At 48.6% G+C, this 22,813-nt stretch overlaps 2 protein-coding genes across 2 annotated transcripts in view; both read right to left on the bottom strand.

The window, feature by feature from the left end:
* The window catches only part of LOC8030959 ((Lyso)-N-acylphosphatidylethanolamine lipase), a 45,185-nt gene extending 32,867 nt beyond the window's left edge, over positions 1-12,318 (bottom strand). The window contains exons 1-3 of the mRNA XM_029980094.4: positions 11,952-12,318; positions 8,693-8,865; positions 7,260-7,559 (exon numbers count right to left, since the gene is read on the bottom strand). Coding sequence (XP_029835954.2) covers positions 7,260-7,559; positions 8,693-8,865; positions 11,952-11,959 — 481 coding nt within the window. The 5' untranslated portion in view covers positions 11,960-12,318. The remainder of the gene's footprint in view (positions 1-7,259; positions 7,560-8,692; positions 8,866-11,951) is intronic.
* Positions 12,319-20,596: 8,278 nt separating this feature from the next.
* LOC8039825 ((Lyso)-N-acylphosphatidylethanolamine lipase) overlaps positions 20,597-22,813 on the bottom strand; it is a 52,159-nt gene continuing 49,942 nt past the window's right edge. Inside the window, exon 8 of the mRNA XM_040501153.2 lies at positions 20,597-21,259. Within this exon, the coding sequence (XP_040357087.1) occupies positions 21,119-21,259 (141 nt within the window). The 3' untranslated portion in view covers positions 20,597-21,118. The remainder of the gene's footprint in view (positions 21,260-22,813) is intronic.

The raw sequence follows: 22,813 nt of genomic DNA, 5'->3' as shown, positions 1-22,813 counted from the left end.
CAATACAGCAGAAGAGCGGAAATTGGTGGTTGGGGCGCTCACGACTGTTGCGCTATTTTCACGAAGTCCTCCTGGGTCTGGGTTTTTTGATGCGGCTGATGTGGGACGTGATAGATCGCAGAGTATAGTCACATGGTGACCTCTACAAGTGGCGCATGTCAAGTTCCTGCACGAACGGCAAACACGAGCAATGTGATTTCGCTTGCCGCATTTGAAGCAGCAGCGTGCTCGCGCAAGCTTGGTTCTTTTTTCTTGTGTTGAAAGTCTAGCCTGACAGTTTTGCACGTCGTGCTGGGTGGCATCACACAAAGGGCACGTGGCCGCTCGGTAGCCAATAGCCTCAGTTGAGAGCGCGAGTGCTGAAGGGCGGCTCGCCTGTACAGATTCTTGACGTGGTATCGGCGATGACCCATACCGGGGAGAGTGACTTGGGTGTTCCATTTGGACATCTTCTCGAACCTCCACTTGAGCCTGTAGAAATAGCATGATGACACGGACCTGCTCTTCCGGGCGCATGTCAAGTGTGTCGGCTGAGGGTGTCAGTGCTGCCTCCCTTAACTTCTGCCGGTATAGTATAGCCAGGTCAGCAGGAAGGCACCGCATGAGGACACGATGTAGGACGACAGCGTAGTTGCTAGGCGGGACATCCAGCCCTTGAAGAGATGTTGTTCGGAAGCGTATCGCATCGTAGAGTTTACGAAGCTGTACTGTGTTCGTTGAACTGTTGACCGCAGGCAAACTCAGAAGCCGATCAATGTGATCATCAATTAGGATGTCCCGTCGTCCAAATCGGTCTTGTAGCGTCTGTACCGCGAGGTCATAATTTTGTTCTGATAGTCGGATTCCTTCCACGGCTCGCTTCGCGTCATCTGTGAGATACGTGAGAAGGTATTCAAACTCCTCAATTGGCGGGAGTTCGGAATGGGTGTGGATCGTACAATTGAAATGATCCCAGAACCCCTGCCAGTCGCGACGGCTCCCGGCAAAAGTCGGTACCTGCAGTTTCGGTAGGGCGACCGTCCTGTGGCTCCTTGAGGTCAGAGTCGAAGGAAGACCGCCGGACTGGGTTCGGTCGAGAGGGACGTTGGGCGTGATATTCGTGGGTTGTGGCGCAGAGACTTGCGAGTCGAGGGCGTGTCGGACGCGCGTGAGGCTATGACTAATGCGAAGACGTTACTCCTCTGCTCCCTCAAGCTCGTCCTCAAGGTCGTCATCTGAGGTGGACGTCTGGATGTCATGGTCAAGGCGGATTAGGTCGCATTCTTTCTGAAGCAGGTAGTCCAGTTGTAGTCGGAGGTCAAGCTCCGTCGTGTTCTCGTCTTGGAGAAGATTGTCTATTTGGGTTAGTGTTCGGGTGACGGCTGAGCGGATGATGCCGCGGGTTCTTCGGTTACGGTGCATCTCGTTTCCCGGGTTTCGGCACCAGTGTTAAGGAAGAGATCCCGGGCACGTCCGTTTTGATGGTGTCGGTTTATCGTTCTCCCTCGCGCCGTTCATAATCTCGTGGTTTTGCACTCCTCTACCTCCTTTTCCTCTCGTTACCTGCTACCAGATGGCATAATCTACAACACAGGGTGTGACTCATGATCTTCACGCTTCTTGCTTCGTGATTGGTTCTTTGGCGTTCTTATCGGCGAATGCAGCAATCTCATTGGCTGTGAAGGGATAATGCGATGCTCCGGACGTGACACGCACGCACTGCTGGGTTTCTTCAGCTGTCAGTGACTCTAGGAGTTATATCCGCGCTGCGACGAGTCGACGTGACGTTTCATGTGTTCCGAGCCTCATTTCCGGAATTAATTAATTCTGCGGAGGGTAGAGAGAGTCGCGTGATGCGAGCAATAGAGAGTTTTAGTAAATCGTTCCGATACCTCCGATAGCCCCGATAACGATACTATGCATGCACAAGAGAGGCGGTGGCGGAGTATCGGGATATCGTTATCGGAGTCATGGGAACGATCTACTAAAACTCTCTAATATCAAAAACACCAGAGGCGACCGCGCGTCAAAGAGCAGTCAATGAGCTGCCGTTTTCGTTTTCTTCTAGCTGCGCGTGGCGTCCGTAGAAAAAAAAAATATTAACTGGAGCGTATTACGTCGCGCCAAAGCTAGAAGATATTCTCATAATGTACTACGTCGCGCGCACCGTTGCTGGTTGATATACTCTTGTTGGTTCCAACTGGTTCTCGGTAAACAGACTAACGCATCCAACAATGAAGCTGGATTTCCACCCGGCTTTTCTGGTGATGCCTACCACTCTCGCCATCGCACTGGCGCTCACTGGTGTTCGCAACTCCGACGGCGTGAATTTATATATATATATATGATGTGACCTTTGAAGAAGTGCGTTATTGTTTGGAGGCTAGGCAGAGCCTACTATACAAATTTCTATGCCAGTCAATCCACAGCCTTTGCACGATTTCCGATACCTTCTCTGCAGAACTGTTTCGAAAGCGCCATCCCGTGGCTGCCGTGGCTACAAAATAATTTGCGCACGATGCAACCCGCGCAAGCTTGCTCGAACGCTCGGCTCTCTCTCGCTCATCTGAGTCTGGCGGATCTAGCGGTGTCTCGGCACTTTTGAGCTTACCGGGGTTCCACTAGTGCCACTAAATAAGCTACGCTTCAGTGTAACCCAGTATCAGGAGTACTATTGCTGCATCTCAGGGTCACGAACTTCTTTTGCCGACGCTGCAGCATGCCATGAGGACCGTCCGTTCAGAACACCATTTTTTTACATGCCGATGTAAAAGCCAGGCCGTACCATCTGGAAAACTTCCGAGACGCACTCGCACTGGCGGCACTTCTTCCCGACGTGCTTGCCTTGGGGGTGTATCAGTATAACCATGTGTGCGCAGCGACCCTTAAGAGCGACAAAGGAAGAAAGAGGCTGCTTGCAGCTGACGACTTCAAAGGTAAGGGCCGTCGCTGCGTCATGGTGGACCCGTGTAACCGAGACGTCCATCTGAAGCTCCACTGGCTGCTGCATCACGTCCAAGACGACGAGGTACGTGCGGCCCTGGCGCCCTACGGAAAGGTGACGGGGGTTACACGGGACAGGTGGCGTGTCTCAGAATGCACAGACATGGCTTCGACGACGCGCTCGGTGTCCGTCAAGCTGAGGCCCGAAGTCATAGCGGACGACCTCCCCCACCAGCTCCGCAACGCAGGTGACCTGGCGCTGGTGGTGGTGCCCGGCAGGGCGCCGCTATGCCTGCGGTTTAAGGGCAAGGGCCACATCCGACGGGAGTGCCGAGTGCCGCGCTGCGCGCTCTGTCGCCGCTTCGGCCACGACGAGAGCCAGTGCGTCCGTACCTACGCCAGCGTCACAGGACCCATGGGGAACCATGATAACTCGGAGCACCTCATGGGGGCGCAGATGCCGAGGAGGCCACATCGGGTGCTTCGGACGGGGCAGACACAAAGGCAAACGTCACGCCGGCATCGGAAGCTGAAGCAAGGCAATGCCGACCCGGCATTGGGTGCAGACGCTACGCGTCACGTTGGGCAGCCTGATGTTCCACCGGCTGAGAGGGCTGCCACGAGCGGCGTAGAAGCCAGCGTCGTCGAGGAGTCTGCCGTGGACACAACCATGGTTGTCTCAGAGGCCTCGGCAAGCTGCCCTAACATCAAAAGGTCTCGCAAGGACGACGTCACGAACCCAAGTGCGGCAAACCACGAGGAGTCGCCTCCGAAGGCGACACCGCTCAGGAGGCCACGGCTCAACATCAAGCCGAAGGTTCCTGTATACGACGCAAGGGTGCCCAAACCACCCCCGTGACTGTGTGCGCCTGCAGCTGGTCTTGGTACTCGGGACAGTCAGACGCCAGCTCCACGTCGATGCGGGTGAGAGAGCCCTCAACCTGAGGTAAGCACGATGCGGTTTCTTTCTTCCTGGAAGGGCACTAAGAGTAGAAGTGCCGTGTTGCCGCAATTAACGTCCGTGGGCTGGCAGCGAGGCGTTGGCGATATCAGCTCAGTAGATTGTTCGCGGAAAATGAGCTCGATACTGTTGCCGTTCAAGAAACGAAAGTTGAGAGCCAGGAACAGACGGACCGCATGGCGCAACCTTTTCGAACCCTTTTTAATATATGCGTCGCGGACTCAATAAGGACGTCGGGGGTTGTTTGTTATTCGCCAGTCGGTAGGCATTGCCGAAGCGGCCGTTATTTCGTGTGCGTCCGAACGTTGTGCGATTTTTCTTTTTCAAATATTGAATGGCATGTCCGTTACGTTTATTAAGGTTTTCTTTGAAGGTCTGAGTACGTACCTCGATAGTGATACGATTATTATTCTTCTCGGGGATTTTAATTGTGTTTGCACGCCAGGGGATAGTGCAAATAGTGTTTGTGTTTGTTTTTAAATGATATGGTTATGGAGGCGGCACTCAAACACGTAGCATGCCTTTCTTCCAAAGGCAGCGTTCAGTCTACTCGCTTCCATGGGGCTTCAGTCATGCCCGACTCGACAGGGTCTATATTTCGCTCGATCTTGTCCCTTTGTGTGATCACTATAGTGTCCAACCTGTCTCGTTTAGTAATCACGCGTTGGTAATGTTTACGCTTGGTCACAGAGAAAAAATTCCTAAGTGGAATTGGTCGCTGTGGAAGCTCAAGAGTAACCTTGTGAAGGACAAATTCTTTAGAGCTAAAGTATATGAATTATTTAAGAAGTTACACGAGGACAAACTAACATTCTGGAGTGTAAGGTGTGAACTATTCAAAGAAGAGGTGAAAATTATAGCCGTTGAAAGCAGTACCCTTTTAAAATACGAGAAAAATAATAAAGAGAAAGAACTGCGGCGTCAGTTGGAAATCTTAGTAATCGAAGATAGCGCGGAGCCCGGCGAGGTCTTCGGCAGAAATAAGTGATATCAAGAACCAGCTGGAAGTTATCGACTCTGAAAGGTACAAATGGGCGGGTGTGCGAGCACGAGGCTAAGGTTGAGCGAAAAAACGACGAAGCGCGATTAGCGATGAAAAAAGGCAAGGGCAGCGTAACAAGATGAGAGAAAAACGGTATAAAAACATGATCACCCGCGATAAGAAAACGATCGATAGAGCTTTTGTGGAGTACTATCGGGATCTTTTTGCGCAAGGAGTACCAATGGGTAATGGTTTCGAAGGCGAATTTCCGTCGTTCGTGCGTGTGCGTGTGCGTGTGTGTGTGTAACCGATGTATAAACAGGCAATAGAAAAAAACGGTGGCTTTGAGGCGAGAGCGCCGGCCTACGGATCCCCAGGTGGCGGGTTCGAATCCCGGCCCAGGTGCCCGCAATCTGACGGAGGCTTATTGTGGAGAAGGCGCCGTGTAACCCAGCTTTCGGTTGCACGCCAAAAGATCCCCATGTGGTCGAAATTAATCCTTAGTCCTCCGCTGGGGCGTGCCAGATGCCCGCCGTTGGTTTGGCATCTAAAAGCCGCAAATTTGAATTCTGAATTTCAAAACACAAGGGGAGGTTTTCATTAATCGTGGATACCCCATCCAGTTAGTCGATAACTCACTATTAAAAGTCGTGCTATTACCCGGGCTGATAGTGTAATACAACGACCAAAGAGAGATAATTTAAGTTACGACTCATTGTACCATATCATTCACAGTTACCAAATATTAATCATACCCTTGGACGCCATATAAACATTCTACACATGGATAAAACAATAAAAGCTTTAGTTCCACAGCCGTCAGGTATCGCATTTAAAAGTGCGAGCAATTTTATGAATATCTTTAGACAGTCGAGATAGAATTTCTATTGGACGTAGCACGGTCATCCTAGGTTGTGTAAACTGTAATAATAATCGCTGTAATTTGTGTTCAGATTTTTTGGTTACTGACACTATTCAAAGTACGGTAAATCACTATCACTGGAAAATAAACGACACGCTGTAATTCAGAACATGTCGCTTATATGGTTCAGTGTAAGCAGTGTAAGAAATACCTAATTCAATATATAGGACAAATTGGAACACGCGTAGGAAAACGTATGAATATTCATACGTACACTTGTTCCCGGACCGCTTTCTCGTCACATTAATTCTATAGATCATAATAGAGTTTCTGATTTTAGTTTTATTACACTTCAGTGTGGCATTAGAACCAACAGAGACAGGGAAAATAAGGAATGCCAATTAATTTATAGATTTAATACTCTACAACCGAAAGGCCTTAACATTTAGAAAGAAACTACAGGGCGAGAGCGTGGAAGTGCCCTCTGGCCTTGAACACGTCTCTGACTGGTGTGTGTACCGCGTCCAAAAAGTGGTCCCTCAATTTCCGCCTGATGACGTCATAGAAGTGCCATGTTGTCGCCGGTCGCGATCCTCGCAGTGTCACAGCAGTGCGGTGCTGTATGTGGCAGAGGCCTGTTCTGCTGCAGGTCGCTCTCCACTGTGACAGTCCACGGAAGCTTCGGCAGCCAGAAGTTGACACGCCGCTACGACCGCGACACTCGCATGCTCTCATGGTCCTTTTTTTTTCCCCCTTTTTTTTATAACTTTTATTCCCAACCATTAAGGCTCGTTCACACTCTTGCAACCGAGTACGACCGAGAGAGACCAGACCGGTTTTTAAGCCTCTTACGACATCTTAGAACCAGCTCCGCAGCGGCGCATCTGGTTCTAAGACGTCGCAAGAGGCTTAAAAACCGGTCTGGTCTCTCTCGGTCTTACTCGGTCACAAGAGTGTGAACGGGCCTTTAGGATCGCAACTTCCGACAGCATGACACTCCGTCTTTGGTGACGTCATTTGCCGCCATTTTGTGACCACTTTTATGCATAGGCGGAATAGGACGCTAGACACAATAAGCTAGCGGACACGCGTTCCAGACAACTTAGTATAAAAACACAGCATTCTGACGAGTCATGCTTTTCGTATTCATGTCACGAATAAAAAAAGACAAAATTACTATAAACTTTACCTCGAACTCGCTTTTTCCCCCAATAATTATTGTAGCTGTAACTTCCTACCCATCGATCAAGCGAAAGCCTTTGCACGTGAAGATAGTTGAAGCTCATGCTCCTTGTCGCGAATACAAGGCTTGAATGTGACGTCATCGCACAAAACTGTAGGTCATTCCCTACTTGTTCTTACTAAGAAGAACAAATCCTGCTGTGCAAAACGTATGTTGCAGAAGGTACGCGCCCAGCAGCAAGGTCACCACAATGACCGCCGATGGGACGTCGATGCAAGTCGTGTATGGTTTCTGAATTTTCTTCCGCCTACGCATCTACACATGTGGTGAGATCAGGTCGTGGGCTCACCTTGTACAAGCTGGAGCTCGACCGTCCGCGCGTCGCTGCTGAGCGTGGGTCTGGAGCTCTTGCCGAAGCCCAGCAGGTCGATGGAGTACACGGTGCGCTTTTTGGCGAGGGACTCGAGGTTGAGCACCCAGAGTGCCGAGCCGCACAGGTAGCCGTGCACTAGGACCAGGGGCAGCCGCGCAGAGTCCGACGAGCCGTCGTCCGGGTCCACCACAACCGTCCAGATGCGGCTGTTGCGCCGAGGGATGTCGCTCACGCGCCCGATGTCCACGAAGAACCCGCAGTAGGGCTTCTTCATGACTGCGTCAAGCCAAGTGCAATTGGGTGTGTTCAGATAAGATCATGCACGCGTGTCCAGTTTACATTTTTTTTCTTCGTATTTTTATATGTTACTCCCCAATGTGTGGAGGGAACGGAATCACAAAAGGTTTTGCGAGAAAAACTGTATTTCTCGTATAAACAAAACAAAAAAAAGACTACATCAAGGCGGCAAACGCGCTATATATATTTCCCAAAATCCTATAAATTGTTTCATGTGTTGCCATTATAAACTACTATATGAGAAAAACTTCGGAGTTTTATATTGTTTGGTCTTTCTTTATTACGTGCCGTCAAACGTGGCAAAAATGACAAAATGCCAAAACAGGTTTGCCGCCTTGATGTAGTCTTTTTTTTTTTTTTTTTACAAGAAATAATTTTTTTTTTTTCAAAACCTTTTGTGATTCCGTTCCCTCCACACATTGGGGAGTAACATATAAAAATACGAAGAAAAACAAAAATGTCAACTGGACACGCGTGCATGATCTTATCAGAACACACCCGATTTCCGATTAACCTTGGCTGGTGACAACCGCAAGCTTGTGAGCAGAGCACCGAAAGCTCACAAGTTCTGTCGTGGCAGCTACACTGAGAAATTTATTTAATTTTATAACTATTTCGATCACTGATTGCGTAGCCGAAGCTCTTGAGAGGCATGATGTAAGCTCTAATACGTGCCAGGACAACACAAACAAGTGCTCCGCGAAGTTTGACTAACGGTTATCGGTTCCCACCACAATAGAGCCCTTGTTCCTTGATTCCTGCTGCCCAAAGTTGTTGGTGTTTTTGTTGTTTTGTTGTTGTTGTTTTTGTTGTTTTGTCGTGTTGTTGTTGTTGTTTCGCTGTTGTTTTGTTGTTGTTGTTTTTTGGTTGTTGTTGTTGTTTTGTGGTTCTTGTTGTTTTGTTGTTGTTGTTGTTGTTTTGTTGTTGCTGTTGTTTTGTTGTTGAGCATTATTGCACGTTTTTGTTAACTTTAGGGGCGACCCATTGGAAAAGAAGAAAGATAGCTTGCCATGTAAGGCGAGGTTCTATTTTCAAAGTGGGGGGGAGGCTCTCAACACCCTCTGACTACGTTACTCTGAGTGCATAACACGTAGTGACAGAAAAAGACTCACACGAGAGGATCCTCCTTTCAGCATCATCGAGACTCTGTCTGGACGTGGGACACCAGCAAAAACACCCGCGGAGCTTTAGCATGATGGCTGTGAGGAAGTAGCTGAGGATTCGTAGCACCATCCCCAAGAGACTTTCCTTGTAGCGCCGGATCGTAGAAAAGGCGTCCGAACATCTGCGAGACACACACAGGTTAGTGAACGCTACGAAAAAGCAACTAATGTGGACTAATTCGGCCACTGAAGCACCTATTATGCCCAGTTCATGACGGGCGACTCAATTCGAATGGTTGATAGAAATATCACTCGGCTCTGAGTCGACGTAAAATTGACTCGATTAACTTTAGCGGCAACGAATAAAATTTGGAAACACTTTGAACATAAACCCAGGTTTCGGAATATTTCCAGCGTCTCTACGATTCTTCTCGACTAGAAAATAAATTATGTTCAGTAATTTCTACGTGCCCACGTGCAACGAAGGAGAGTACGTGATTGTTGCTTTCTTGTGATGTGAACACGTTTTCCTCGAACGAGAATGCTTAAATTTTGAACGCAAATAAACACCTGTCTGCCTCACCTTTCGTCTTCGTCGTCGTTCATCGTCTTCCCCCGACTAGATATCGTATTACGAGGACGTGCACATTTCCCCGTGGTCGGATAGTAACCCAGAGTTTAATGGCGAAACCTAATATATTTTAGAATGCCGCAGAACTATTGACTTCACGCTTTGACAATTCAAGTAACGTAACCGTCACTCACAATGTAAAGATTCTTTCCTGTGCCAATATTTGCCACAGAAAATGCTGCCAGCCATCTAATCAACCCTCGCAGGTATGAAGACATCTAAATTGCATACACGTTTTGGGGAAAAATGGCTCGTCTTCTGTAGCACTGAAGTCAAAGATATATGGTCGTTTTGCGCTTGCGCAACTTGAGCGTCGATTAAAGCTGCGCACGCGCACTCTTCACTTTCCAGTGACCACTGCACGTTGTCCCCGGATGAACTACACTGGAGAGCGTACAGATAAGCGTGCTTCCGCAAAGTGTGCTTCCGTAGAATTTATTTTACATAAAACTTCTTTTCTTTTTTTTCTTTTTTTTTAAGGGCCGATACACAACGGAGCAACGGATAAACACATTTATCTCCATCATAATCACTGGGACAAGGAGAAATAAAATAACGTTTTGTCCGTTATTTTATCTATCCTCGTAACGGGGTTTACATCATATTTCGTAACCAGCTCGCCTGTATACTTTCACTCCTTTACATTTATCTCGTTTGAATTGGGTATTCTTCTCTCGGGGACAAACCATCAGCGACAACATTGGACGCGAGATTTGTCGAGAGCCCCTCGTGACACCACCCAGATAGCGCGGACTTTATTCTGGACTAACCTTCCACTTGGCGAGATACAAGGTCGAAAGGTCGTGTGTTCTCAATGCGGCGGCGGCGCTGTGCCGAGTGCCACCTGACAGCTGTGCTGATACTTTCGCTCAATTCAGCAGTTCCCTCTTTCCTGGAGAGAGGAGAGGCGTGATATCGCCTGACCGACTGTCAGCTGACGGACTGCCCTGACCGCTACCATCTGGATGCGTGCCCAACCCTTTCCCAATTCTGCACGGAACTCTCGTAATGCGGCGGAACAAAAAAACACGTCAAGTTTCTTTTTGAAGAGGAATGTCACGAACTCAGCCCGCGTGCATAGGCACGCTTAGGGCAGCAATACCCGATTCGAATATCACGATCTCGAGATCGAGGTGAACATGCTTCTGAGCCCGGCACTTACATGTACCTTTCAGGCACCCAGTGGCGTACCAACTTGTTTTTGAGTGTGTGTGTGTGTGTGGGGGGGGGGGGGGGGGGGGCAATAGTGATGCAAATGTATCGATAGTCCTGCGACGTTAGGGGGTTTTAGGGAAACGTTTTTGCATATCTGATACGGTACGATGGGCCTTCCGGTACGAAGTGCGCATTTGCGAGTCTTCCGACGCAGCGCATGCGCAGTGCGTACTGGAGGGCCCACCGTACCGTACCGTATGTGCGAAAAAGGTCTCCTAAAACTCCCTATTATCGATAGTTTTATTACTATCGGTAGTCAGATTTCTGGTGACTATCGATAGTTTGGCACTACTAGAGCGAACACAGTTGCCGCACCGCCGCTCGCCTCCCCTTCCTCCTCTCTTCGCCCAAACTCCCGTCTTCGGCATCACTGAAAGCTGAACCAAAGTTGGGATGGTAAGTGCTTGGGGTAGTTGGTGTCCCATTTGAAAAAATAAAGCGAGAAACAGAGAAGAGCGAGCGACGCAAACTACTAGTGTCGCAAAACTATCCATAGTAAACCGTCGACAGTACTATCGATAGATTCACGATGGTCGACTATCGATAGTTTTTCAATAGTCGACTATCGATAGTACTATCGATAGTTTGGCATTACTAGGGGGCAAACCAGATACCCCCCCCCCCCCCCCCCTCAGGGCCGGGGGGCGGGGCCCTTGGTATCCCTTAGGCGCCGCCGGCCAGTGTTTGCCCTACCCAGTGGCAGCTGTTTCGGGGAGGGGGGGGGGGGGGGGGGGGGGACAAAACAGATGTCTTGCCCCCTCACTGCCCCCCCCCCCCCCCCCCCGGTTGGTACGCCCATGCACTCACCCATTCGTGTTATTGTCAACCGTTAGATCAGGCGTCATGTTTGTTATCAAACGTCCCTATATTCCGTTATTGTTACAAGAAAGTGTACTTATATTCTGAAATGGCGAAGCGAATCAAAACAATTGAAAACCCCGAGTTTTTGCCGCGCAGAGATCGTGACATCTCTGGTTTTCATAGAGAAACACATTCTACACAATGCAAACGGTGTTTTACCAGTTCTGGCTCATTACACCGACGGATCGTTGAGAGACAACGTGAGCATACACAGGTTTGCGCCGAACAGATGCTTCGTTTTCACGAGTGCTTGCCCACAGCTGTCAAACAAAGTTATCATACTGGTCACGTATACACGTTCGGATGCAAACATCTTACTCTCGGCGCTCCTCCAGAACAACGTCGCTATATGTTTCAGCAAAACGCGGCGAAATAGTTTCGCCTTTTTGTCCGCATATTGAAAGCTTCGCAGCTGCGATCTTCGGACCCAAATATGCAGGCATGCGACCTCCGTATGCATGCGTGGGGTTCCAGCCAATCGAAGAGATAGTTATGCAGCGCGAATGAGTATCATATCATCAGCACAGGACAACGAACGCAGCAGCAAGCTGCAGCACATACCTGATCATTTTGCCAGAGTTCTGTGTTGAGCGACAGCGCTTGAATGCCTCAAAAGCCGACAGTAGTTTCCTCTTCACCTGAAGCTGACGACAGCTGAGAATTACGATGTGCGCATACGTGGTTATGTTTAGTCGTTATGACCAAAGAAAATTTAAAGTATTAACATTTCGCGCTTAACCAGGAGCTGAGAAGTAGATGCATGTTGACAGATTCCAAAGCTCGACTACAGTGAGAAAATAGCTGACAGGAGCAGCGTGTTGCGGCCGACCAATGTTGTGAGAATAGCGGAGATAAAGCGCTCGCGCTCGAGATGAAAATCTCCAGCTTGCGTCGCAGATCGGAGATTAAGCGCGCAGTTATCTGAGCACTCGAGCGAAAGGTCTGTTTCGTATGTCATGCATGCGCCTGATTCGGCGCCTTTTGGCACTTGTGTCGGAGTTCGAAATGTCGAAACCCACAGCCGTTGCCAGGTTCGGCGTCCAGTTACGGCGACCGCGACCATCGTGATTCATTCCCAACTCTTCCTGCTCTTTGTAAACATCTTATCTTCTGCGGTCTCCAGCAGCAGACGTGGGAGTTTCCGATAGAGTAAGCTGGCACATCGCGGCTTGCTCACTGAGGCGTACGTCCGACAGCGAGCGCAGCGGGTCCATATCGCATGAGCGAATGACGTCGCTTCGCGGCGACAGTCTGCGGCGGCTCATTAAAAAAATGTTAACCCACCTGGCCCTCCCGTAAACGGCGCTTCGCGGCGGCCGACCATTCGCTAAAGTGTCTTTCGATGAAAAGTCGGCGTTCGCTAAAACGTCGTTCGACCAATTGAGTGACACCCGAGCAGCATGGAATGTAGACAGAACTGGGTAATAAAAGAGGCTCAAAGGTTCGTCTTCATTCTTCGACGAACTTCGCCTTTCGTTGGCAATGCTGAATTAGAAAAAGAGAACATCATTTTGCGTTGTTCTTTTAAGGCGCATTCGGGGGTGAGATGACAGTAACCACAACAATGATTTTGTGCTGGTTGGCGCAAAGGCAGACTGGCCATGCTCGACTGCCGGCGTACAAGCTGCTCACGTATGAGCTGCTCACGTCAGCAACGTGGCCAAGACCCTTCGCATGCAATAACACGACACCATGAAGCAAAGTTTTGCGCGAACCCTGAAGCCCCGTGGTGGGAGTACAGGCATACAGGTGCAAGTTGACAACGTTCAATTATTCTCACTTCGAATAATGTTTGAACATACTGGACCAAAAGGAGAAAACGCTGAACCAATTTGAACCAACCGACTGTGCCTATCAAACATCATGGTGCTGTCCGTATATGACTGTCGGTTGCCAGCTAATCTGCGCCGTACAGCCAAACGCGCACATCTAGAAACCAACGCGCAAGTACACATGGGGTCTGTACGTGCTCCCCAAACTTACGCCGTCACGAGAGGGTCCGCTATTCCTGTGACTACCGGTCTAACCATCGTGGTAAAGTTTTGACCCTTCAATCAGTACCCCGCCGGGGGCAGGCATCCCAGCTGGTACAGGGATAGATTTATTGTTCAGTAACTGGCCATGGAATAATATTTGGGAAACCGAGTAGTGGCATTAAGTTTGAGGGGTACTGTACGTACGTGGTGTGCCCTCGATCAAGCTGCGTACACAACCATAATTAACCCTAAACAGCAAGGCATTGGAGAGTTTTAGTATTGCGTATAGGAGCAAACGCTGTGCGTTTGCGTTAGCGTTGCGTGCTCCACGATGAGCATGCGCGTCGACGCCATGCGCCAATATAAGACGGCAGTTTGGACTCCGCGCACGCCCATTGTTGACCACGTAAGGGAAACGCACACTTACGTTCGCTCGTATATACGCAATACTAAAACTCACTATTATCTCAGTATCGGGATAAGTACACAAACAGAAGGTCGCATTGTCGAGCGGCCGCCGCATCCCCAGCATTCCTGGACACGGTCTCCTTGCGCCCTCTCTAGGCTATTCTCAGCAAAACGCAGTAAAATGATCATTTCAGCCAAACTACTGCATAAATCCTTACGTTCCCCGGGATATCTATAGAGGGCAGTAATACTCTTATTTAATACCTACTTGAACCTTAGGATTGTATACGTTTCATTCCTGGGCCCGATATAATATTTGTTGCATTGGGTCCTATGGGTCACTTTGACAAAATATTAAATTTCTTCTCACTGAAATGAAGAATCGTAAATTTCCCAAGGACTATATTAGCTGCCAACTCATATCACACACCGCAGTTAAAATTTCGGTATTTTAATCAATACTTTTTTATTCCTACAGACTTTCAAATTCGGCCCGCTTTTTGCCCCTGTAAAGTTAGCACTCCGCCGTGCACCAAGAAGCTAGCGGCCAAGCTACCTTTACATAGGCTTATCGAAAAAAAGATTTGTACGATGCGTTTGTGAGAGCATATTGGCTAAGAATGTGGCTCTTATAATATGACTATATAATAATTAGATGTTTACAGTCAAAATTTGTGCCCTGGATTTCAAATATAAGCAATTTTTATGTAGGGTCAGAAACACTTGGATTGTATATATTTTGCTTTGAATCTGGCTGTGTACGAAAAGTTTTAGCTCGGTTACAGACACAAACTGAAAAAAAATTCTTTTAGGCGTGTATAACTAGAAATAACTAGAAATATACCTAGAACGGCGCGCCGCTGTCGGTTCGATTGTGTGTCTTCGTATCTATCTTATTTTATTTATACATATTAATAAATAAAGAACACAACGACGACGACGTTGAGATGATGACACACCGGGTGACGGAGGTTCCTCGGAAGCGCCAGCTTCTACTTTGACTGGGCTACCTCGTTGAAGCCTGATGCTTCGACGCCAAAGGACCCCAGTGAGCAACAGCACCATCATGTTCCTGGGGCTCTTCCATGCACCGATCGAACGGCGTGCCAGATCCCCATGGCTCGCTGCTGACCCGCCGAACCCACCTCCACAAAATCTGGACTTGTGCGAATCGGACTGCCATCCTCCCCATTACCAATAATCCATGTCGTCGTCATCATGCATGTATATACTCATCACATTATTATGTTCACTAGACGCAGCACAGCGGGCCTGCATTGTACGGGCTGCTGCCTTTCCGCGGTACCGCGGCTCTCCCGAGCCAAATAAATCAACACTAAAACTAAGAACTAAAGACAAAATGCTTTGCTGACCAACAGCCGGTAGCGCCTTAAAAGAAAGAACAATAGTGTTTCCTCGTTTAGATGATACAAATTCCAAAACTAGACCATACTAGTGGCGCACAGCACTGAAGTAACATACGCAATACAGAAAAAAACAGATTGTCTTGTGAACGCAAAACGGCAAAATACACATATAATTGGGAGATTTTTCGTTTCTAAAAGCCAAATTTAGAAACCTAAACTAAACGAATGTTTGCTGAAACTCGGGGTATATCGTGTGCATCGTTTCGAAATAGTATCAAACGAAAACACTACGCAACACATTTGACGTTGTTTCACACCTCGAGACACTGGCTTGCACTGGCGCACCGACCGCCGGCGTAGCATAGCGCGTAGTCGTGAAATGTCTGCGACTGATAATGATGATTGCTTATTTGCCAAGTATTTGGCCAGACGCAAACGGTGAAAAGGGTGGGAGGCCGGAGAGATGCACATGGGAAGAGGTTCAGATAGCGGTCGCGCGCTTCGAATTCTCCGTTTATCTTGCTCTAGGGTGCCCACATGTCTGTCTGTCTGAAGGTGAAGACATCCATTGTTGCCCTGAATGTGCCAGTGCGTGACGCTTTTGCGCACTCGGTGCGTGACTTGGGCGGTAAAATGGCGTCTATGCATTAGCCAAAGCTACGTGCTCGAGCTGAGTGGCACCAGATTGCGCGTGCTTCAAAATGCATAAAAAAACGATTGGGCGAAAAAATGACTGAGATGCCACCACTCAAGCAGAAGCGCGCGTGTGTATGAAGGCACTCTATCTTGCTCAAGGTTGATACGCCAGGTGTCGTGAGAATCGGGAACTAAAACAGCGTGTCCCAGAAAGCTGGCCATAGTATGTCCTATCAACCAGGGCTTCCCTACGCCGATAAGTTGGCCACACGACCGCGTTGTTCGATAGGAGCCCGATCCAGCGGGACCTTTGCGACGAGGGACTCGTGCAGGATAAGCCTTCCGCGGTGCGCACGAACGGCTGTCAACAAAGCGCTGCACCGCCATATGGGCTGTCCTCTCCTCGCTCGCCTTTCAGAGAGCGCACATTTTTGGACAGATTTGACAGCATGGCCATCCCAGTGAAACACTTAGGACCTCGTTCGTGCGTTTGATCGCTCACAACAATCCGAGACGGACAGCTGTGCAAATGACGCACTGGAGCCCCGGGGCCGCCAAAATCGTCACAAAGTTGGGGCCGAAGTTCAGCGGAGCCTGCTGATTGGACTCTCGCGAAGATGGCATCACGCGGGACGACATGTCAATCATCCAAACTCTCTAGGCGTTCAAATTCGAGCGAGATTGTGACGCACAAAGTCCTAGCGAGATTCGTCGGAGCGCGCGCAAGCAACACCGTGGGGCCAGCCGATAGAACGGCTGCACTGATGACGTGTCTCTACATCCCTACGCCGCATTAGAGCCAATGCTGTCTAGATTGTACCTAGGTGGGCTGTGAATACTCAGAACTTCCTCGTCGCAAGATCGTCATTTGTGGAAGGTATTGGTGACAACAAAGTGACGTTACACAAGCTCGGGAAGAAGTTATTTGAGGTCGAAATTTTCGCTTCGGAATCGAGGCGAAGATTGAACTTCGTGATATTGTGGAGCCGTGCGCGCTGTACGCCGGCTTGAGAGCTCACTTTCCGGCGCTGTCAACAACGCTACCGGGGTCACTGAGAAACGATGTGGGTAGTGACGTAGGTAGTGTTTGATAGATGTGGGGGCTACGGGGGAAAATACCGTAGAGAATGTTCGGGAGAGAAGGGAGGGGGGGGGGGGGGGAGAGAGGTGGGGGTGATGGTAGTCAAGAAGGGGGATATCGCTTCCCCCGAATTTTTTTATTATACCTTTCTGAAATATCTGCGCATTATATAGGAGGCTATGGTCTCGGGCTGGAGCGTTCGCCTCCCCCCCTTACCCCTTTATGCCCCTTGCGCCATCCTCCGACGCCACTTGAGGTGGGCGGGAGCAGAGTTGCCTTTCTCCCCGCACTCCTGTTTCGACGCCCACGCTTAAAGGAGCGATGCAACAATTTTTGTACTTTGCGCAAATACCGCTTAAAACGGATCCCTAACGTTAATGACCTATGAAACACGCACTCGCAGCCAGAACAAGCGGCCACGTGATCTGGAGCCGATTATATGCCGCCAGTGTTGATCATAGCCACGCGCTGGGGTTAACAAAGCGCAGGACATGCGCTGAGTTCCAGACATTGTTATGGCTCGGCTGTTGTCGTCGTTGCAGCGATTAGACACGGGTCACTACCCGAATGCTTCTCGAACTAGCAAATATCACGAGCCCAAGTCGAGTGCACACGCAATGCTCGGGTCCAATCTATGAACCGCATTCAAATATCCTCACTTGGGTGTACTGCGATCCCCACGTTACATCATCAAATTTTGCAAAGGAGAGATTGAATGAAAATGATGGCTTCTGTCCTTGAAATTACACCGCAACAAAGGAGTTTCTTGGCCAGTGGCGTTGAATGTGAGTATACTTGAGTCCCAGGTGTGCCAGTAAGCTCGTGTCAAGTGAAAAACATTCCAATTGGATAACGTTGCACCGCTCCTTTAAAGGGGCCATGAAACGAATTTTGGGTTGGGATGAATGATTTTAAATTGGGACTTTACTAATCGCATATCGTTTAGTTGGCCGAAAGAAAGAGGCTAGAAAGTCAAAAGCCAGCTTTTCGGTGCGAACATTTGAAAATATAGCGGACTATTTTGTACCTTCTTGCCTTCGAAAGCTCTCCGCCTTTTCACTAAGATACATCCGCGGTTCCAAAAGCGCTTCACCGGCGCCAAACTGACATCAGCAGAGCCCAGCTCACGCATTGGACACGAGAACTGCGTCACTCGGGCGTATGCGCTCGTCAACAATCAATCCGTCAACGAATATTCGGATTCGCAATTGTGACAAATCAGTGCCCTGACGGAACTTATCGTCACTGGCAAATGACAAGTTCTATGGTGTGCATAAAAAGCACGGTTGAAGCTAGGAGTTATCGCACCGGTGCCTAAGGAATGTCACGACCACGTGATTTCACAATTCGCGTTTGAGTTGAGGATTAAAGCTAAGGAGGAAGAAGTAGGAAAATCGTTTCATGACCCTTTTAAAGGTGCCATGAAGCGATTTGTTTATTTTCGCTAAATACTGCTCAGAATAACTCCCTAACGTAAATAAACAAATAAACATGCCACAGTTTTTTTTTGTTTTTTTTTTTTCTAGGCTATGGCAGTTGCAATTAAACTCTAGAAATATGAGTATCGTTCATCCCCACTACTTGGAGCCAGAACAAGCGGCTATACGTGGCCTGCTGCCTATCCTATGCCGCTAAAGTTAATGATAGCCACGCGCTGGGGTTGGCTAAGTAGAAAACGCGGCTGCTGGGCTCCAGACATTGTTAGAGTTCGGCTGTTATCATCACCGCAGTGGTTGGACACGAGCCACTACCCGAGTGTCCGCCGAGGCATTGATTGTTACGAGCCAAAGTCGAGTACTCCCGCAGTTCTCGTGTTCAATCCATGAGCAGTACTCGACTGTCGTCAGGCGGGTGGTTTCGATCCGACGTTGTTTCGATCCCACAAATACGTCATCAAACTTTGAGAAGGCAAGACTGAAATAAATAGCCCCCTTTTATCCTTACAATTTTATCCTTACAAGAAGCTTCTGAATCAGTGGCCGTCCGTGCGAGTATACCTGGGTGAGACTAGGACCAGCACGCCTCTGTAAAGTCATGAGCATTCCAAGCCGATATCGTTTCGTGAACCTTTAAACAACGCGTGAAATTTTCGAAATAACGGTTCTAGAGATGCTGGAATTAAAACGGTTCGCGTTCCATTAACTCACGAGCGGCCATGACAGACTTCCAAGCGAGAGGCTCGTGCAGGGCTCGCAGTGTGCAGGCGTGTTCAGTGACGTCCTTTTATAGTTCCTACCCTTGACGACAGGTTCAGGGTTATCAGTTGTGAACGACAAATTCGATGGTGCGTGTTCCAATCGACGGTGACAAGTCGCATTGTGTACGATGGAAGCTGGAGTCATCGCGTTCTTAAAACATCGCCGTCAATGTTGACAACCTTACATTACGATATTTCTGGTAATGAAAGCAGAAATAATCCCAGTTTGGCTAATCTTGGAAAGCCGAACACACCAACGCTTTTGGTAGCTAACGTCACCAATAGTAACTACTTAAAGAAAAGCACTAAAATGATTTTATTCCGCCGATGGGGGGACAGCTGCCCGGAGGCGGAATCCACCCGAAACCAGACAATGCTAATCGGCTGGATCTGACCTAGCGACGTGGGGTTAGGCCTTGATCATATCCAAAAGGCCGAGAGAAATTGAAGGAACGGCAGGAACGCTTTTCAGTAAATTCAGTAAAAATATATTGTTAAATGTAAAATAGAATAAAGAATTAAAAATAGAAATAAAAATATGAAAGCGGCCTGACGTCCGTCGACGTTTCGACAGTGGCACTGTCTTCTTCAGGAAGTCCTGAAGTAGACAGTGCCGCTGTAAAAAGGTCGGCGGACGTCAGGCCCCTGTCTTATTATTATTTGTATTTTTAATTCTTTATTCTATTTTTTTTTTCATTTAACAATTTATTTTTGTAAGTTCTTGCATTCTCCGCGCCTCTAGCGGTTTTGTGTCTAACTTTGATTGTTCTTCTTGTAAACTAATACAACTTTTTTTTGCCACTTCACTCTTTTTGCTTCTGTGACGTTTTTTTCTTCTTAATTCGCCATTAAATTAGATTTTTAATTTTTATCATCCCATGGCTGCTGTGTCTGCGCACCTTACTTTTGCCTACATCACTACTCGTAAGGCGATATCTCGAATGGACGGCCGTATTTTTGGAAAAAGAGGTCGAGATTGAACGAGGCCGACGAGGCGCGTGACGTGAAGATATCTCGTTTTCTCCTCTCTTCGCTTCGCCCCCTCAAGGCGGCGAGGCGGAGAATACGCGAGGCCGTTCCCTCTCCTTTTCGGAGAAACCAGACGTAAACATATCTGTCAAATGCGTCTCCTTTTTTTTTTTTTCTTTTTTTTTTTTTTAATACGATCATCCGTTCGAGATATTGCTGTATGAACGATGTTTTGGAGTTTGTAGTATCCCGTTGCACGCTTTTGCCGGGTGTTTTGTGGAATCCAGATTTCGGTTCAGCATCTCTTTAACGTTGCAGTCGGCGCCTTACTGGTGTTCCGGTGAAGAGGTGAAAGGTGCGAGCGAACATTATGTGCTCCTGCTGCAAAGTGTTTTAATAACAGAAAAAAAGCACAACAAAAGCTGTCACATTGCAAAAAAAAGATAATAAAAAGCACCGTAGAGAAGCTGTGGCGCAGTGTGAGAGCCGTCCTCGAAAGCCTGCAAAGGAACCGACTACTCATTCTCAACTTAATAAGTCTACAACAAGAACAAAAAAAAAAGAATCGATTCTCAACGCTCAACAATACCTTTATTAAATTCAATTCGGTGGCAAACGAACTATTCACGTGCTTCATCCACCTCAACGAAATACCAACATTTTTTTTTTCACAAACAAAAATATAATGACAAGTAACAAAACAACAATGGCAATATCACGCTGGTCTTAAACACTAGACCCCCTGTAAATGACTGCGGATCGAGGCGTACACTAGAGAAAGAGTATATTTATGGACGTCGAAACGAGGCAGGATTTGAAAGGCAACCTAAGCGCACGTTTTACTGGCGGAGACAAAGCGAGAAGACCATAAGAACGGTGACTACGTAAATATTTCGCGAGCAATAAAAACAGAAGCCTCGTTGATCCGACCTCATCACACGTGATCAGAGCCCAAACTTAAAAACTACCCATTTGCATTGACTCGGCCTTTCGAAATGAAGCGGAACCGTGCAGTGTCGACAATCCGACTCCCTGATGGTCCCCTGGTCGCCCGCGCGGAACGGAGCTCCGGGTGTCTTGTCCCGCTGCGTCCGTCATTCTTCGGGAACGAGATCGGTGGGCTGGTCCCCCTCGGGCTTCTCCTGGCTGTCGGCACGGTCGCCGACCTTGTTAACGATGTCGTTGAACTCGTTCGGTTGGTCCATGTGGACGTTGTGGCCGCAGCCCTTGAGGACCTGCAGACCGTTGGTGTTGCCATAAGTGTCGGGAAAGCGACCCGCGAATGGGATCGCAATTCTTGGATCCCACAGGCCGATTCAACACTGACCCGGCGGTCGTGTCCAAGGTCCAGTTAAAGAAATGACCCAGACCTTTCGACACCTGTGCTCCGTTTCCCTTCCCTGTGACGGAGAACCGAAGCTATGATTTGACACGGCGGTTTAGACGCACGCGATTGGCTCAGGCGGCTCGTAGTCGTAGCTCGGGCCTTCAATCAAGAGGGAAGAGTGGACGGGACATTCCCAACTCCAACAGCGTGCATTTAATGCTATTTCCTTCGTTTCACATTTCGGCCGCTAGGCCACGCGCCAGCTTTCGTGCACGCTTGGACAGGTGGTAACTTCCCGCCTCTCCCCATCACGCCTTTTCCGCTGGGTGGCCTCACCCCCCTCGGGAGTCGCGAAATGCCCATCAAAATAATGTCTTATCACGCGATAAAAAAAAAAAATTATAATTAAAAATTGGCAAACCCAATTTTCGTGGTGCTGTCGTGATGCTTCACCTTACGCTACGCGTAAGGTGATGCACAGTGACAGCTGAGGTGTGACGTCGGATCCACTAAAGTGTCATTTCGGAGCAGGTGGACTGAATGAACGGCAGAGGTGCAAGCGTGCACCACGGAGTCCGCACAGGCGTTTCGTATTAAACCGAGTAAAACACATGACCTAAATTCTATGGCGTTTTGGAACCAATGAGGGTGGATTACCTAGAGAGCATTTCGTGAAGGTGTTAAACCATCTTATTGGACGCAAATTAGGACTGCCTTGTGGTCACTGACGAACACTTCGAAAATCACGCACTCAAGTTTCAAGCGTGTAGTTCCATCTAATTTCACGCCCGTGCTTTCGCCGGCTTAAAGGGGCCCATGAAACGATCCTTCCACTTCCGCTAAATACTACTCAGAATCACTCCCTAACGTTAAGAGCCGAATATATTTGCCTTAGTTTTTCTTTATGAGCAATAACAGTCGGCAAATAAATTCGAGAAATTTGAGCATCATTCATCCCCTCAAGTCGGAGCCAGAACAAGCGGCTACGTGGCCTGGTGCCTGTCCTATGCCACAAACGTTAATCACAGCCACGCGCTAGGGTCGGCAAAGTAGAAAACGCCTGCTGAGCTCAAGGCATTGTTAAGGCCGGTTCAGACAGTTGCGTTTGAGTGCGTTTGACTGCGTTGCGTCAAGAACCGAAAGCGAGTCACCGGCACATCTGTGCATCGTATGAAGCGTGGACTCCAATTCAAGGAATCATCATGGCACGCGATATAAGCAGCAGGGATGTCCTGGTTTCTCGCTGCCGCAACGCAGTCAAACGCAGTCAAACGCAACTGTCTGAACCAGGCTTTAGAGTTGGGCTATTCTCATCACCGCAGTGGTTGGACACGAACCACTACTCGAGTGTCCGCCGAGGCATTTTGATTGTTACGAGCCGAAGCCGACTACTCCCGCAGTTCTTGTTTATAGTTCATGAGCCGCGCTCGACTGTCGTCAGGCGGGTGGTTTCGATCCCACA

This window comes from Ixodes scapularis, unplaced genomic scaffold (genome assembly GCF_016920785.2).
Source record: "Ixodes scapularis isolate PalLabHiFi unplaced genomic scaffold, ASM1692078v2 PGA_scaffold9__187_contigs__length_104089568, whole genome shotgun sequence".
In the NCBI taxonomy this organism is placed as follows: domain Eukaryota; kingdom Metazoa; phylum Arthropoda; class Arachnida; order Ixodida; family Ixodidae; genus Ixodes; species Ixodes scapularis.
The sequence above is the reverse complement of the archived record's forward strand: the minus strand, read 5'-3'. Positions and strand labels throughout refer to the sequence as shown.